Below are 12,976 nucleotides of genomic sequence, written 5' to 3' on the forward strand. Positions count from 1 at the left end.
ACCGCGTCAATAAATAATTTTGGGACCCACACACTTGAACATGTCCATCCAATGAAAGGCCTCACACAACTATTGTGGGTTGTGGGAGACGCAGAGTAAAAAATCTTTGGCTGGACAGCGTTTACAGTTGAATATCGACCGTACTACCAATTCGCTCACAGTGCGATGTGAGAAAGCGTTTGCCTTTTTTGATTCCTCGACTAATTACTCTTCCATCATTCATATATAGAGCCCCTCATCGAATCGCACCTTCAAATACGTTTTTTTTTTTTTTTCACTCTCCTCAGAAATCTCTTAAAAGAAACTATTTGCCACGAATAGTTTCCTTTTAGGATATTGCCCGACTATAATGCAAGCTCCACTATATATCAATGCTTCTAATACCTGGTAAATTCATACCGTTCATTAATAAAAAAAAGAGTACGTACAAGTCTTTCGCACTGACTGGGAAAAAAATATACTTATACAACCTGGCCAATTAATTGCCGATGGATAAAATAAACTACAAAAGAACGCATCACATGATAAAAAGACAAGTCAAAACCACACTAACACGACTGTCAAAACTTTTTTATGACATGGTTATTTAATGGATGACCAGTAGTATGTACAGATGCACGCACCATACATATGAAGAAGAAAATATGGTCCTACCAAACAAGGACACACTCGCGAGGATGGGACAGGTACAACATATATAATGGGAAACCTAGCACAGCTAGAGGAAGTACGTAATTAAGTGATAAAGAGTCTAATAAGTAGTATAATTAAGCGGCACAGGTGGGACAGGTGCAGCCAGGACCGCACTTGCAGTGAGCCTTTCCAGTAGCGGCAGTGCTGCCTTCACTCTTGGGACACGTGCAAGGATTGCACCCACAGTGCTCTCCGCATGAGCACCTCTTGTGCTCCATGCTTGCGTCTTCCCCTGTGCACCTGCATGCATATATTCGTGATTATATATGCGTTTATGCTCAATTAATAAGTAAGAGAATACTACTTATCCAATAGTGCATAAAGTATATACCTGCAAGCAACGCCACCAGGGCAGGGAGAAGGACAACCGCACCTTTCATTGCATGTAGCAGAACTTCCTCTTACATCAGCCATATCTCTAGCCCTCTTTCTTTTGTATGCTGCACCTGTAGGTGGATACTACTACTTAATTAGTAAGTACTTATTCGCAAGCCGATATGATATATATGGGGAAATTCCTGTGAAATCTAAACGGAAACAAGAAAAGTGCAACAAATTAAGGGCTGACCTAGACAATTTATGGTTATCTTAAATGATACTAGGTGAGCGGATAGATAGGAATGAAGACCGCATTGCCTTTAAATTTGGCTAGTCCAGTGAACCAGGTGGCTACACTCTGCGGGATCCCATGACACCTGGCTATTACGTGTCAAGCCGCCCGCTTAATTCTTACTCTCTTTTCCCATGCATGCCACCTATTCTTCTTCAACTGTCCCCTACTCAGCTACTATCTACTACTCCCTCCGGATAAAAAAAAAAGAGTCCACTTAGGCTTTTTTTTTTTATCAAAAAAAAAATTCACTTAGCAAATCAAGAAAGAATTAATTTTATTTTTTCATATTTGCCCTATTAAGTGTTGTATGATCAAATCCCAATGCCTATTTAATTAGGAGTAATTAAGTCAAATTACTTATTTTTGTCTAGGAGTTAGTATTTTCTTAAGAGGTGTATAAATGGCTAAGTGAACTCTTTTTTTTATCCGGAGGGAGTAGCTAGTAGTATTGCTATTTCCACCATGCATATATAAAATCACTTTAATTTTGTACACATTGATTTGTAAATACTAAGAGCCATTTGAATTGGCCTATAAGTTGGTCAAATCATCCTATAAGCCATTTTAACTTATTTGGATATTTGATAAAAATAAAAAACAGTTTAAATTAAGTTAAAAAATGCTTAAAATAAGCCAAAACCAAGAAGTTGCCTAACCCCCATTTTTTTTTTTTTTTTGGCTTAAAAGCCATTTTGATTTGACCAACAACTTTATCCTTTTATCCCTTATATTTTCTATTAATGTCAATATTACCCTTACTTCTAAAAAATTTTTAAGCACGTAACTGCTTATTTATAAAATAACTTTCAGCACTTAAAAAGAATTTTAAGCACTTATGCTTAAAAGCTAACTTTTTTAGCTAATCCAAACGGGCTCTAGAATTACGTGATTCTCAACGAACGTTCTCTAACTATATTGTAAAGTTTAGAATTTGATAAATTACAAAAGAAAGTAAATAGCTTGTTATAACTCCTCAGAATAGACTATGAGCCCGTTTGGATTGGCTTATAAGTTGCTTATAAAATTTATTTTCACTTTTTGAGTGTTTGGTAGTAAATTTAAAATCATTTTGTGCATAAAATAAAAAAAATAATTGAATTTTGGCTTAATTTATCTAAAGCAGCGTATAAGCTAAAAACAGCTTATAAGCCAAAAAAAATAAGTTAGCCTACCCCAACTTATTTTTATTTGGCCCCAACTTATTTTTATTTGGCTTATAAAATTTAGAACATAATTTATAACTTATTTTAAGCCCATCCAAACAGGCTCTATAAAATCTGATAATGTCCAAAAGCAAGTAAATACACTAATCTATTAAAATAGGCTTACATTAGAAATTCAGTCTTAAGGCTGTTTCTACTTATTATGATCATGTCAAATAATGAAGTTTTTGAATTACCAACCAAATGGAAATAATATATCGAATTGTTATGTTGAGGTAACCGATCAAGCCGTCAATTTGTCAAATCGCGAAAGTCAGGTGGGAGTTATTGAGACGATCAACACTTGATGTGCCTTTTCTTGGCCCCCAACTCATGCCTTTTAATTACCCCTCCCCCGCCCCCCCAACCCTCCGATTCATGATGTGTGAGTATTTGTTAGTATTTAAATTTTAAAATAAAAAAAAAAAAAAAAAAAAAAAAAAAAAACTTTAAAACTTATAATTTAAAACAAGCCATAAATATTTATGTGACTATAAATCCTCGAACACAAAGTTGAAAGTCTAAAATTAAATTATTATTAAGTATAAAAAGATATCAATTTTTCTTTTAAACTAACTAAAACGAAAAGATGGTCAAACAAATTGGAGGGAGGCGGTACTTTGGTTTAGATAGTACTGTCACGGTTTCTGTGAGCTGCTGCTACACACACGATTACGTGCATTCGAATAATTTCGTCATCACCACTCTTCAATCATCATGTCTAGAAAGAGTGCCCCAGACATAAAATCATATTGGAGTACTTACAATGTGATTTTAAGGTTTTACGTTTAAATCTCAAAACCAGAAAGTTACTACAGTTTGGTCAATGATATATAGAAGGAATGTGCCCATATTTCTTCAAGCATGGCGTAGGGAGTTGCTCATAATCGTAATGTTCCTTCTTAGAAGCAAAAACATTGTGTTTATAGGGGTACATTTCCTCTTTAACACTTGAATAATAGGTGTGGTGATGATTCATCCATCATCCCTTCAAAGAGTAGGCAGTGGGCTCCTCCATTAACATTAAAACGTTGTATGTTACTACTAGTACTCATGCTTTGGTGTCAGCTCTTTCCAAAGTATCCTACCAAATAAGTCTATAATTGTTGCGCTGCCTCCTGTTGAATGGAGTAGAGAGAAATACACATCAGTGTCCGCAAACATGCTAGCAAAGACTCGGGAAAAGACGAGCTTATTGCTATTTTCACAATAAAATATCCTCCAGACACTTCATATTTTACCACAAGAACTACTATGCCTCAATTCCAAGCAAGTCGTTGCCTTTCTATTTTACAAAGCCTCAAATTATTTGATGCTATTTGTTACATTTAGCCTCCGTAAACTAAGGAGTTTTTACTAGAGTTTCTAGCTGTATTCTTACATTATTGTCATTGAGGAAATTTGTAAGCTAAAGTACTCGTGTAAGTTCTAAATATTTAGTTAAAAAGATCTATTCATGATTGTCAAAAAAAAAAAAAAAAAAAAAAAAAAAAAAAAACTACTGATGCATGTATAGTTTAATCCACAAAAGAGAGTTGGTTAAATGGTCCGTTGACAAGAAAGAAGTGACAAAGAAAATGGGACTTAAGGAGAAATATCATGCTATACAATCTGACGAATATCAGGAACTTGAATCCATTTAATTTTATCAAACTAAGTTTTTAATATATGTTAAATCTTTTCTTTTGCTACTGCTACTATACACTCATACAAATGGGCTGGAGGGAGTAAAGTGTAACCATGCTGTAGCATACTATGCTTAACTCAGCATATGAAAGGGTGAGAAAGTTGCTAAGATGCCTTAAAGTCATGATACAACTCATGTAAAGTGATGCATGTTGCTTATACATGAAACTGGTCATATACTCCACCTTATATTGGATAAAACATCTTCTCACTCTGAGGTGGAGTCTATGGAAAGACGGTCAGAAACACAGGTACGGACATGGAAAAGGATTGCACAGGTGATGAGCAAGAATTAAAGATTTTAGAAAATGACAATGCATGGGTTTACCTTGTAAAGGAAACTGGTCATAAGAAGTGGCGTTAGGTCAGAGATTTGTTCAGATAATAGTAAGGCTATCCAAGTTTGGTGTTCTTCTTTTTTTTTTTTTTTTCACGAGCCTTCTAAAGTGATTATTTTCCTTAATGATGATGATGTATAACAAAATTCTATGCAAAAGCTTAAAATACAAAAACTACTAAAGATGTGTGTATAGATAGAATACTCAAAAAGTTTTGCTCATTAGAAGAACATAAACTTACCAATCATTACTTTGCTAAGTATCTTCAACTCCAAGTTGTTGAAGAGAATCAGGGGAAACAAGGAACACACGTCTAGATGTTTGATACCGGAAAACTACTATTCCTTTATATGCTGCCCGTGGTACACCATCCTGATGAAATAAACAGTTAAAGCAAGTTTTACAAAAAGCAAAAGAACCATGACAGAGGACAAATCCATTCACAGGCAAACAGCTAGTGTGAGTAGACCTATCCACGGTCCAAGCAAAGAACCGATGTGGGGCCAGTCAATGGTCCATATTAAACACAGATTACCCAAACCCATATCTGACTTGCGTCCCATCATAGGTCTAATTTCAACAGCATGAGCATCCTTTTCCCGGAGTAGGACTCACCATGAGCAACAAATGGGCGTTAAAAGAATTTATCTTTAAAAGTTGAAAACATAACATTAAATATAATCGAACTTTTATTTACCAAAAAATAACTTAGTTTGCAGTTCAATTAAGACTTGAGTAATCAATTGATCGAGTAACCAAATTCACAAATAAAAGGCTATAAATTAGTCTAATTTTTTAATAAATTGCCACCTATTTAAGTTTTGCCAATTCTATACATGTAGGTATATTATTACAGAACAAATACATACTATTAAAATATAATTTCAATATCAAATATATCAAAAATATAAATTATAATAAATATATAAGGCCAGAACAGCCAGCGTACAGGCCATTAATACTGTCCAAATCTTGCACATATTGGCAAGCTCATTTTTTGTTCCAGCCCAAACTCAGAAAGTTGACTGGTCCCCAAGCCCATATATAGGCACAAGTGAAATGGAAGGCGGCAAACATGTATTTCAAATCTCACCTCCCTTTACACCTCAATCCTTATAAGGGGATGAATTGTGGAATTGGGTTCTGTAAATGACAAGTGCTAAAAGGATAAAATCAGGCATGAATTTTGAACTCCTCAACAGTCTGTTTCAGAGTTATGTAGAATAGATGCCTAACATGCAATGCACAGCCATACCCAACATATATAATGACTGCATCTAAAGAACCCACCAAATGAATATGATCAAATCTCAGGTCATAAGCAATTCTATATGAAATAGAAGGCCTCACATACACATTACCTTCCATTCTTCAAAAATGCCGAACTTTCGTGCGATATCTTCAAAGTCTAGTTGGTCTCTGTACTGAATACGCACATCACCATCTATGTTAAACGCTTTTAAAACAGCATCAGCTCCATGGATGGGCTTAGCCTTTCTAACCAAGTCACCAAAGTGCTTCACGTAGTTGTCCTGAGAACACGAAACCACAAGAGGATTTAAATCACGAATTTCTCAATCAACTGTCTAATAATGTGACAGCTTTCCTAAATTCTTTAATTTTCAGTACATAATCCTCAAATCATTACCTCCAAAAGGTAACTAAGGTCCATCGACTTCCAATCAACCTTCCAACAAAATTCCAAGGTGGAACACATGTCATACAAATGGAAAGAATGAGTAGACAAGGAAAAAGGGATGATGGAAATAAAATAACACAAGGAAGTTAGTAACATGCCTGTACATCATTTAGCTTAATTGGCTCAAGATACTGCTTGAAAAACTGCCCCAAACTAGAACCCTGTAAATAACAAAAGATTGTTGACAAGGTTTAAGGAGAAGTTTCTGTAAGGTTGGTAAATATTGGGAATATTCATCTTATTCACCAAGATGGTCGAACAACAACAACTACGCCTCAGTCCCAAATAAGTTGGGGTTGGCTATATGATCCCCATTTCTTTATTTAGATCGTGGAAATTGATAAAACAGCTCTAGAAGGGATGAGCAGCAATGAGAAACATTTTTCTCTTGATAAGTATCTCATTAAGAAAATATCACACCATTGTAGATAAAATTCTAGCTCAACTTAGTTTAATGAGCCAAAGTGCAAATGATTTCAAGGAGGATTTGTATACACATACATGCTCACCAAAATTATACGTTCTGCAAACTTCCGGGCGAATAAATTGTCGACCTCTGTGATTTTCTTTGAGCCTTAGCCAGTCATCCCAGTAAGTAAAAGTAAGGTCAAAGAAAATCTTTGAAGGTTCCCAAGGCAATTAATTTATACAAGAAATAAACACATCAGTTGGAAAGGATATGCCTTTGGCCACTTTGGAGATAGTTCGGCCCAAGTTGATTTTGAAAGCATCCACCCAAGACCAGGGAAAAAATCTGAGCGGTAAAGAGCATCTGCAGTGTAATCAATATAAAGCGTTTCAGTGGGATTAGATAAGCGATGCTCTGTTCACTTTGCTAAAAAACACCTAAATAACACCAATATATTCCACAACATCGAGCAGAAAACAATGATATTAATCTCCATGGGTGAAACACTTTTTCTCAGCTCAACAATGACATCAATGTGTAAAACCATTTAGTTATTTATTTTATTTTTTCTTTGGCAGTTCAAAATATTTAATTGAAGCCCGCAATCCTAGAAAGAACTATAGGAGTCCAGAAAAGAGAAACGTGGATTTCTCTTATGACAATCTTAGACATATTAATTTGTGTTTGTACTTTGTACCAAAAGAACAGGTCAGTTATGAATGCTAGACCAAAGATATAACTTACAAGGATCTTGGACGAACTGCCTTTGTCCATTGTCATTCCAGGAAGAAATAGCCATGATCGACCTGGGATGTTCACCACAAGGATGTAAGAAATGTTACACTTGGGACATTCAGAACAGGCATTTTTCACCAATCATCCCCATGTTTTAGGCCGAGACCCATTTTAGTTGGTTCACTTAGCATATTTGGCAACCAGCTTATGCAAGGAGCAGTTTTTAGTCCTTTTGCTAAGAATGTTATATAATCAAAATGGAAGTTTATTCCCCTCGCTACCATCAGATTTTCTCCTACCACCAGCCTGGTAGAGCAGGAGATCTTGAATGCATTCTGAATCTGATACAATTGTGTTGGTTCTTTAAAGAAAAATCCAAAAGGTTGAATGGGGAGTTGGATAACAAGAGGGAAAAAAACAGATTTTCCTGAGACTAACAATCCTTTGAAAGTAAAGCATGCAAATCTGGATCCTTTGAGAATGCCCTTACTTGTCTCTGTCAAGAAGAGTAGCTCCAGCCTCAAAGTAGTCAAAAAAATCAGCAGCAATTTCCATATCATCTGCACAGATATCGTGAGAAGAAAAAAGTACAGAGAATATGCAACATAGTGATTAAGATAGATCAGCAGTACCTTCTAGTATGATAACACGGCTAAAATTATGCTTGTGAAACAGCTGATCCAGTGCCCACTTATAATGACCTAAGGAAAGAGTGGTCCAATGGCTAAGGCAAGACTAACACTTGTTGAAATAAAAATGAGCAAAGAAAAAAAATGAAGAAAAAGATAAAATCATCCTTACGTGCAATTTTGTAGTATGCAATCAGCTCCCCTGGTCTTTCAGTATGCACAGGTTCAAAATCTAAGTGCTGTCGATAAAGAAATTAAAAAGTCCATTCTTAACAACAGTCAAGAAAAAAGTGCCAAGAAGAGTTTGATTTTGATACCAAGCTAAAAGCAATGGTTCTACACTACAGTTAATGTGAGGCCAGAACTGTTATTCGCTAGTCAGCAAAAGATACAAGATACAGACTAAAATAACTGCAGCCACCTAAAACTAAACGATTAAAAAATAGAAGCTAGATTCATCTCATATGCGACACAAACCTTTTACCAGAACAAATTTAGCAACTGATAGGTTATAAAACTATGAACCTTGTAGTATAGAAGATGAATGTACATATAAAACAGAAGTATGGCTACTCATACGAAGAGAGAGAGAGGAAGAAATCACACATAGAGCGAGAAAGAGCAAGAGAAAGGGAAAAGTTGCAGCTTAAAAGCATAATTTTTTTTTTTTTTTTTTTTGAGAAGGTAACAGTAGCTTAAAAGCATAAATAAAAGAACACATGCCTCTTCCACTTGGATTGTCTTATAGTGAAAGAGGACAAATTGTGTCACATAATGAATAGATGAAATATAAAAAGAGTTGAACTGGTAAGGAAAACATTTGCATGTCAAATATAGATTATGCATGTTTTCCCTTTCTATTTTTTAGCAGATAAAAACTACTTATGGGCAATTTTTCTACTAACGTGTTTCACAGTTACACAATCTTGTTATTGGAATGACGATGATCGATTGTTGCAAGTAAAAACAAGCCTGGAAACAATGAGTTCACATTCTTTAGTCTATACTTGTCCTCCAAGTAAGGACCTGCCTGATTTAAATTTCACAGAGAGAGATACCCCAAATGAATCCGTTTTCCCTTTCTCAAGGAGTAGGGAAGAGTACCTGCATATATGTCAGCTGATCATAGCTCAAAGCAAGCTTTCTAACATCAGGATTTGATCCATCCTGCCAAAGGGAGGTAGAACGGAAAGTAGGTTCAACAAGAGAAAAAAGACAAGCATACGATAGAAGGCTATGAGAGGGAAAATAAATGGGTACCTGGGATATGAAAAGAGGATATTTTGACGCAACAGATGTTTGGTATCTGATGACAACAAAGGAAGTACCGGGCTTATCAGCTGAGGCATCTACTATTTAATAAGAAGCAGATAAAATTGTTTTGATACAAAGCATACTTTAAGATGGATTTAATAGTCCTCTCCAGGTAGTCAGCACGGTTGCAAGCCATAACAACTACAGCAGCCACTGGCATCTAGTAAATATAGTAATTAGGTGATGAACAAACATTTGACAGAATTAAGGTCAACAGATGTTGGTAGCGAAAGTATGATTGAAGATATGAGGATGTATGTAAACCTGTACATTTCCAATCAACTTTTTTATTCCTTTACCTGTAACAAATAATTAACAAACATCAAATATATAAATAAGCACAAATACTTGTAGGCATGAGTATAACTAGTATTAGAGCCCATAACATTAATAACTCAATGATGTGAACTGACACATTGACGCTAACAGATTTTTATTTATCATGTACAATGGAATGATACTATCATGTTTACAGGAATATATTTCATATTACTGCGACTAAAAGCAGTGGCTTTTGGACGAAAAGTTGAAAGAAGAAAGAGGAATTTATGAACTTACTTTCAAGATCCTGAACAAGAGCCCTTAATTGTCGGCACTCCTGGTCCTGACGCTTCATTTGTTCTGAAAATGTAGCAAGATGAAGATAAGGAAAGTACAACTACCCGTTCAGCAAATTTTTTAAAAGAAACCACACCATTTTTTTTCACTGCACTCAATTAAGATAGGACGAAAACCTACATAAAAATTTCAAGATAGACGATTTCCAGTAGCTCCATTTGTAGAATGGAGGATTAGAATGGAGGAAATAAAGCCATTTCTCATATAGTTGGAAAGAGGACAACAAAGAAAGAAAAGACTACACCGGAGAACACAGTGCACCTTCAAGAGCCACAACTCTTCCTTGCTGCTGGCTAATCTGGTCAATAAGCAACCTAGTCTGACTTGTACAATGATTTTCTGCTTCAATCTGTATCATTCATATGATTTGTACACATTATGAGCAATTAAAAGTTCTTTTATTCTTTCTTTAGCATACATCATTGACACAGGGTGCAGTTGTGTGACACAGGGTGCAGTTGTGTGCTGCCAAGAAAATGCAAAAGAAGATTAAGCAATCTCCTGTTGAGAAGAAAAGAAAAGATTTTCTGAATGACATTGTTGAAAGATACCTTCAACTGGAGCATATGAGCTTTTTAGAAACATTATGTTCAGAATACGTGACGTGAATATAAATACTTAAACAGTAGGGCACAGGAAATATGTCTATGGTATTTAGATTCCATGTAGGGAGGATGACTAGATGAGTCCAGATACTCACTGCAGCAGCAAGGCGTTCTGCATATTCTGACTGTGTCACAAAAAGCCGCATCTGAGCAATGTAGCAAACACAACCGTTTAGAACATACCTACTTCACCATTAAGCAAACACTAATCCAGAACGAAAAAAGAGAGTGAAGTTAAATTCGTCTCATAACACCTATGTCAACAGAACCAAGTAACCTCAGATGCCAAAGTAAAGATGAAACAAGCTAATAGTGCAAAGAAAGGATTCCTTTGGGTGGTGGACAAGTTGTGGCTTTCCCTAAGCAGTATAAACTTTTCTATTTATAAATGCGGTATCTATGCTAACTTGTGTGCACCTCGACCAATCCACCGGGTACTTACTACCTCCTACCAGCACAGATATCGAATAAATCCGTCCACCAAGCTAAGCCAGATGAGAGGAGAGGAACTTCTACTTTTGCCTCTATAGGGATTCCAACCTTGGTTCCCAGGGTTGCTACCGCAATTTTTCAATTGTTAGGCCAGCCCCTTGTGGCTAAAATTCGTATGTTAACATTTGCTTTTGCTGAAAACATCAGAAAGAGATAAGAGATATACTAAAACTAAACCAACACAGTATGGTAACGTAAATAATTTGCATAAGTTGGCACAGTATCATCAGAATCTATTGCAAATTTGCAATAGCAGAAGGAAATTTTCAATCCCATCGCCTAGCTACAAGCTATAAGAATTTGCAATTGCATAGCGTCCAAAGATGTTTGGGACATGTGAATCTCAATGCTTTCCTAATTGCTCACCCTATGTTTGCCAAGGGGAATTGCGACCCAAAATCCTAAAAGAGAGACCAGTGGCCTAGCTAAGTTTGTTGAAGGGGGTTCATTGAATCTCTTTCGTGGAAATGGTACACTGTACAAATAGGGTAAACGCAGTTTTTCTCTACATATAAATTGCTGCATCCCCTTGATAGTTAAGCTATTCACTGATTGTGCAAGTTTGCATTTTTTCAAAACCCCTCATTAGAATTCCTGACTGCTCCCCAAATGGATAGTGAGGATCCATATAGTCAACCCCAACGAGCTCAGGAGACGTAATAGTTGTTGATGATGATGAGATTGTTTTATAGATTAATAACAAACTTGTTTTTCTAAATTCTACTTGAACTCAAAATTAGTCCCCCTAATTTCTTACTGACAATATTTTTGGGGCAAATTGTGTTTATATGAAAGAATGCAGAATTAAAGAAAAAACTAAGGGAGCAGAAAGAATTAGCGCACCTATGTTAATTTGTAGTTGACCAAAAAAGAAGAAATATGAGAGAAATAATTAAATGATATGAGAAAGATAGGGATAACCTGTATGTATATGAAGGCGAGAGCAGCGAGGATGAGCAAGTAGCGTAACTTGTTCCCTCTCATCTCTTCTTCTTGACTCTTGCTCCTTTTCCGATCCTAGATCTCTTCCAATTACTGCATCACAATTTTTACCCTCTAATTACTAAACTCAAATCGTCCCAAAATTTTACGGCTGTTACACTGAGTAGTTGTCCGGTACCGTTTGATTTTAGATTTCATTTAGCCGTTATAAATAAAAGTATGCAAATAAATTATTTTTTTATTTGTTGCATATAAATGAAAATAATACACTTCTTAATGTTAAAATTCCAATTGAGTTTCATATCTCATTAATTAAAAACTGAAAAGACTAATAAATTTATAACTAGTTCTACCATATTGATAAGAATTAAAATCTAAGAAATATGTGTATTTAAAATTAATTGAGAATTTAAATATTTCAAATTTGACATAAGAATTCAACAATTGTAGATAGGTTGTTTCGTAAATTCAAGTCTTTTATTGATGATATGATGCTCGAATTGATGAAGAATTTTGTCCAAAGTCTCAACAAAAGGGAATTCAATAGCTTTCCTTAAGGTTTTGTCTAAAAGCTTAATAATTGGCTCTTATATCTAACCCTTGGTAACAGTTGCTTTTTATTTTTATACATAATATATTTCTTACAAAATATTATTATACAATATTTAAGTATAGCTGTTTTACAGAGCTAATTTTACAAAGAGTGTACTACTACTGTAATGATGCTATAGCGAAGTAAAATATAACATGAAAAATTAGTTCCAGAGAAAATCGGGTTATTATAGTGAAATTGTTATAGATATTATCATATCTTGTGGATGTCTATTTTTAGGAGAAATATTAGGGCTAATAACTTTGGGACCAAGTCAATAGTCTCCTATAAATAGAGATGTTCCCTTCATTGTATTTCATCCCTCAAAAGAAATAAGAACTCTTTTCTCTCTTTCTCTACAAATATTCTTGCTTTAGTTTATTGTTTTATAACACGTTATCAACACGAG

General features: G+C 35.2%; 2 protein-coding genes across 3 annotated transcripts; both read right to left on the reverse strand.

Annotated features, from left to right (window-relative positions):
- Nucleotides 1–558: 558 nt before the first annotated feature.
- LOC132065231 (metallothionein-like protein 4B) lies at nt 559–1,309 on the reverse strand. The gene is made up of 2 exons (XM_059458517.1): nt 1,025–1,309; nt 559–933 (listed from the first exon to the last, which is right to left on the reverse strand). Exons 1-2 carry the CDS (start codon nt 1,105–1,107, stop codon nt 768–770), a joined length of 249 nt encoding a protein of 82 aa, XP_059314500.1. The 5' UTR covers nt 1,108–1,309; the 3' UTR covers nt 559–767.
- A 1,880-nt stretch (nt 1,310–3,189) lies between these two features.
- Nucleotides 3,190–12,095, reverse strand: LOC132065232 (alpha-1,3-mannosyl-glycoprotein 2-beta-N-acetylglucosaminyltransferase). 2 transcript variants are annotated; one of them, XM_059458518.1, is made up of 19 exons: nt 11,955–12,095; nt 10,637–10,687; nt 10,198–10,285; nt 9,877–9,939; nt 9,583–9,617; nt 9,402–9,478; nt 9,265–9,310; nt 9,109–9,171; nt 8,177–8,243; nt 8,008–8,076; nt 7,866–7,935; nt 7,385–7,446; nt 6,913–7,003; nt 6,733–6,826; nt 6,330–6,392; nt 6,181–6,219; nt 5,894–6,064; nt 4,774–4,904; nt 3,190–3,626 (listed from the first exon to the last, which is right to left on the reverse strand). In XM_059458518.1, the coding sequence occupies exons 1-18, from the start codon at nt 12,015–12,017 to the stop codon at nt 4,788–4,790; spliced, it is 1,329 nt and encodes a 442-aa protein (XP_059314501.1). In that variant the 5' UTR covers nt 12,018–12,095; the 3' UTR covers nt 3,190–3,626; nt 4,774–4,787. The 2 variants fall into 2 exon arrangements, with proteins under 2 accessions (XP_059314501.1, XP_059314502.1); XM_059458519.1 differs by lacking the exons at nt 10,637–10,687; nt 11,955–12,095 and having other exon boundaries at nt 10,181–10,202.
- Between the last annotated feature and the right edge of the window lie 881 nt (nt 12,096–12,976).

The sequence above is a fragment of the Lycium ferocissimum genome, chromosome 7, assembly GCF_029784015.1.
Source record: "Lycium ferocissimum isolate CSIRO_LF1 chromosome 7, AGI_CSIRO_Lferr_CH_V1, whole genome shotgun sequence".
Lineage (NCBI taxonomy): Eukaryota > Viridiplantae > Streptophyta > Magnoliopsida > Solanales > Solanaceae > Lycium > Lycium ferocissimum.

Bases quoted from the DNA above. Each gene is read 5' to 3' on its own strand.
- LOC132065232 (XM_059458518.1), bottom strand. From the start codon at position 12,017: ATGAGAGGGAACAAGTTACGCTACTTGCTCATCCTCGCTGCTCTCGCC. The intron at 9,479-9,582 runs GTTTACATACAT...TATATTTACTAG, and splicing joins AGTTGATTGGAAATGTACAG to ATGCCAGTGGCTGCTGTAGT. The intron at 6,065-6,180 runs GTAATGATTTGA...TCGTGTTCTCAG, and splicing joins ACCTTAGTTACCTTTTGGAG to GACAACTACGTGAAGCACTT.
- LOC132065231 (XM_059458517.1), bottom strand. From the start codon at position 1,107: ATGGCTGATGTAAGAGGAAGTTCTGCTACATGCAATGAAAGGTGCGGT. The intron at 934-1,024 runs GTATATACTTTA...ATATGCATGCAG, and splicing joins CCTGGTGGCGTTGCTTGCAG to GTGCACAGGGGAAGACGCAA.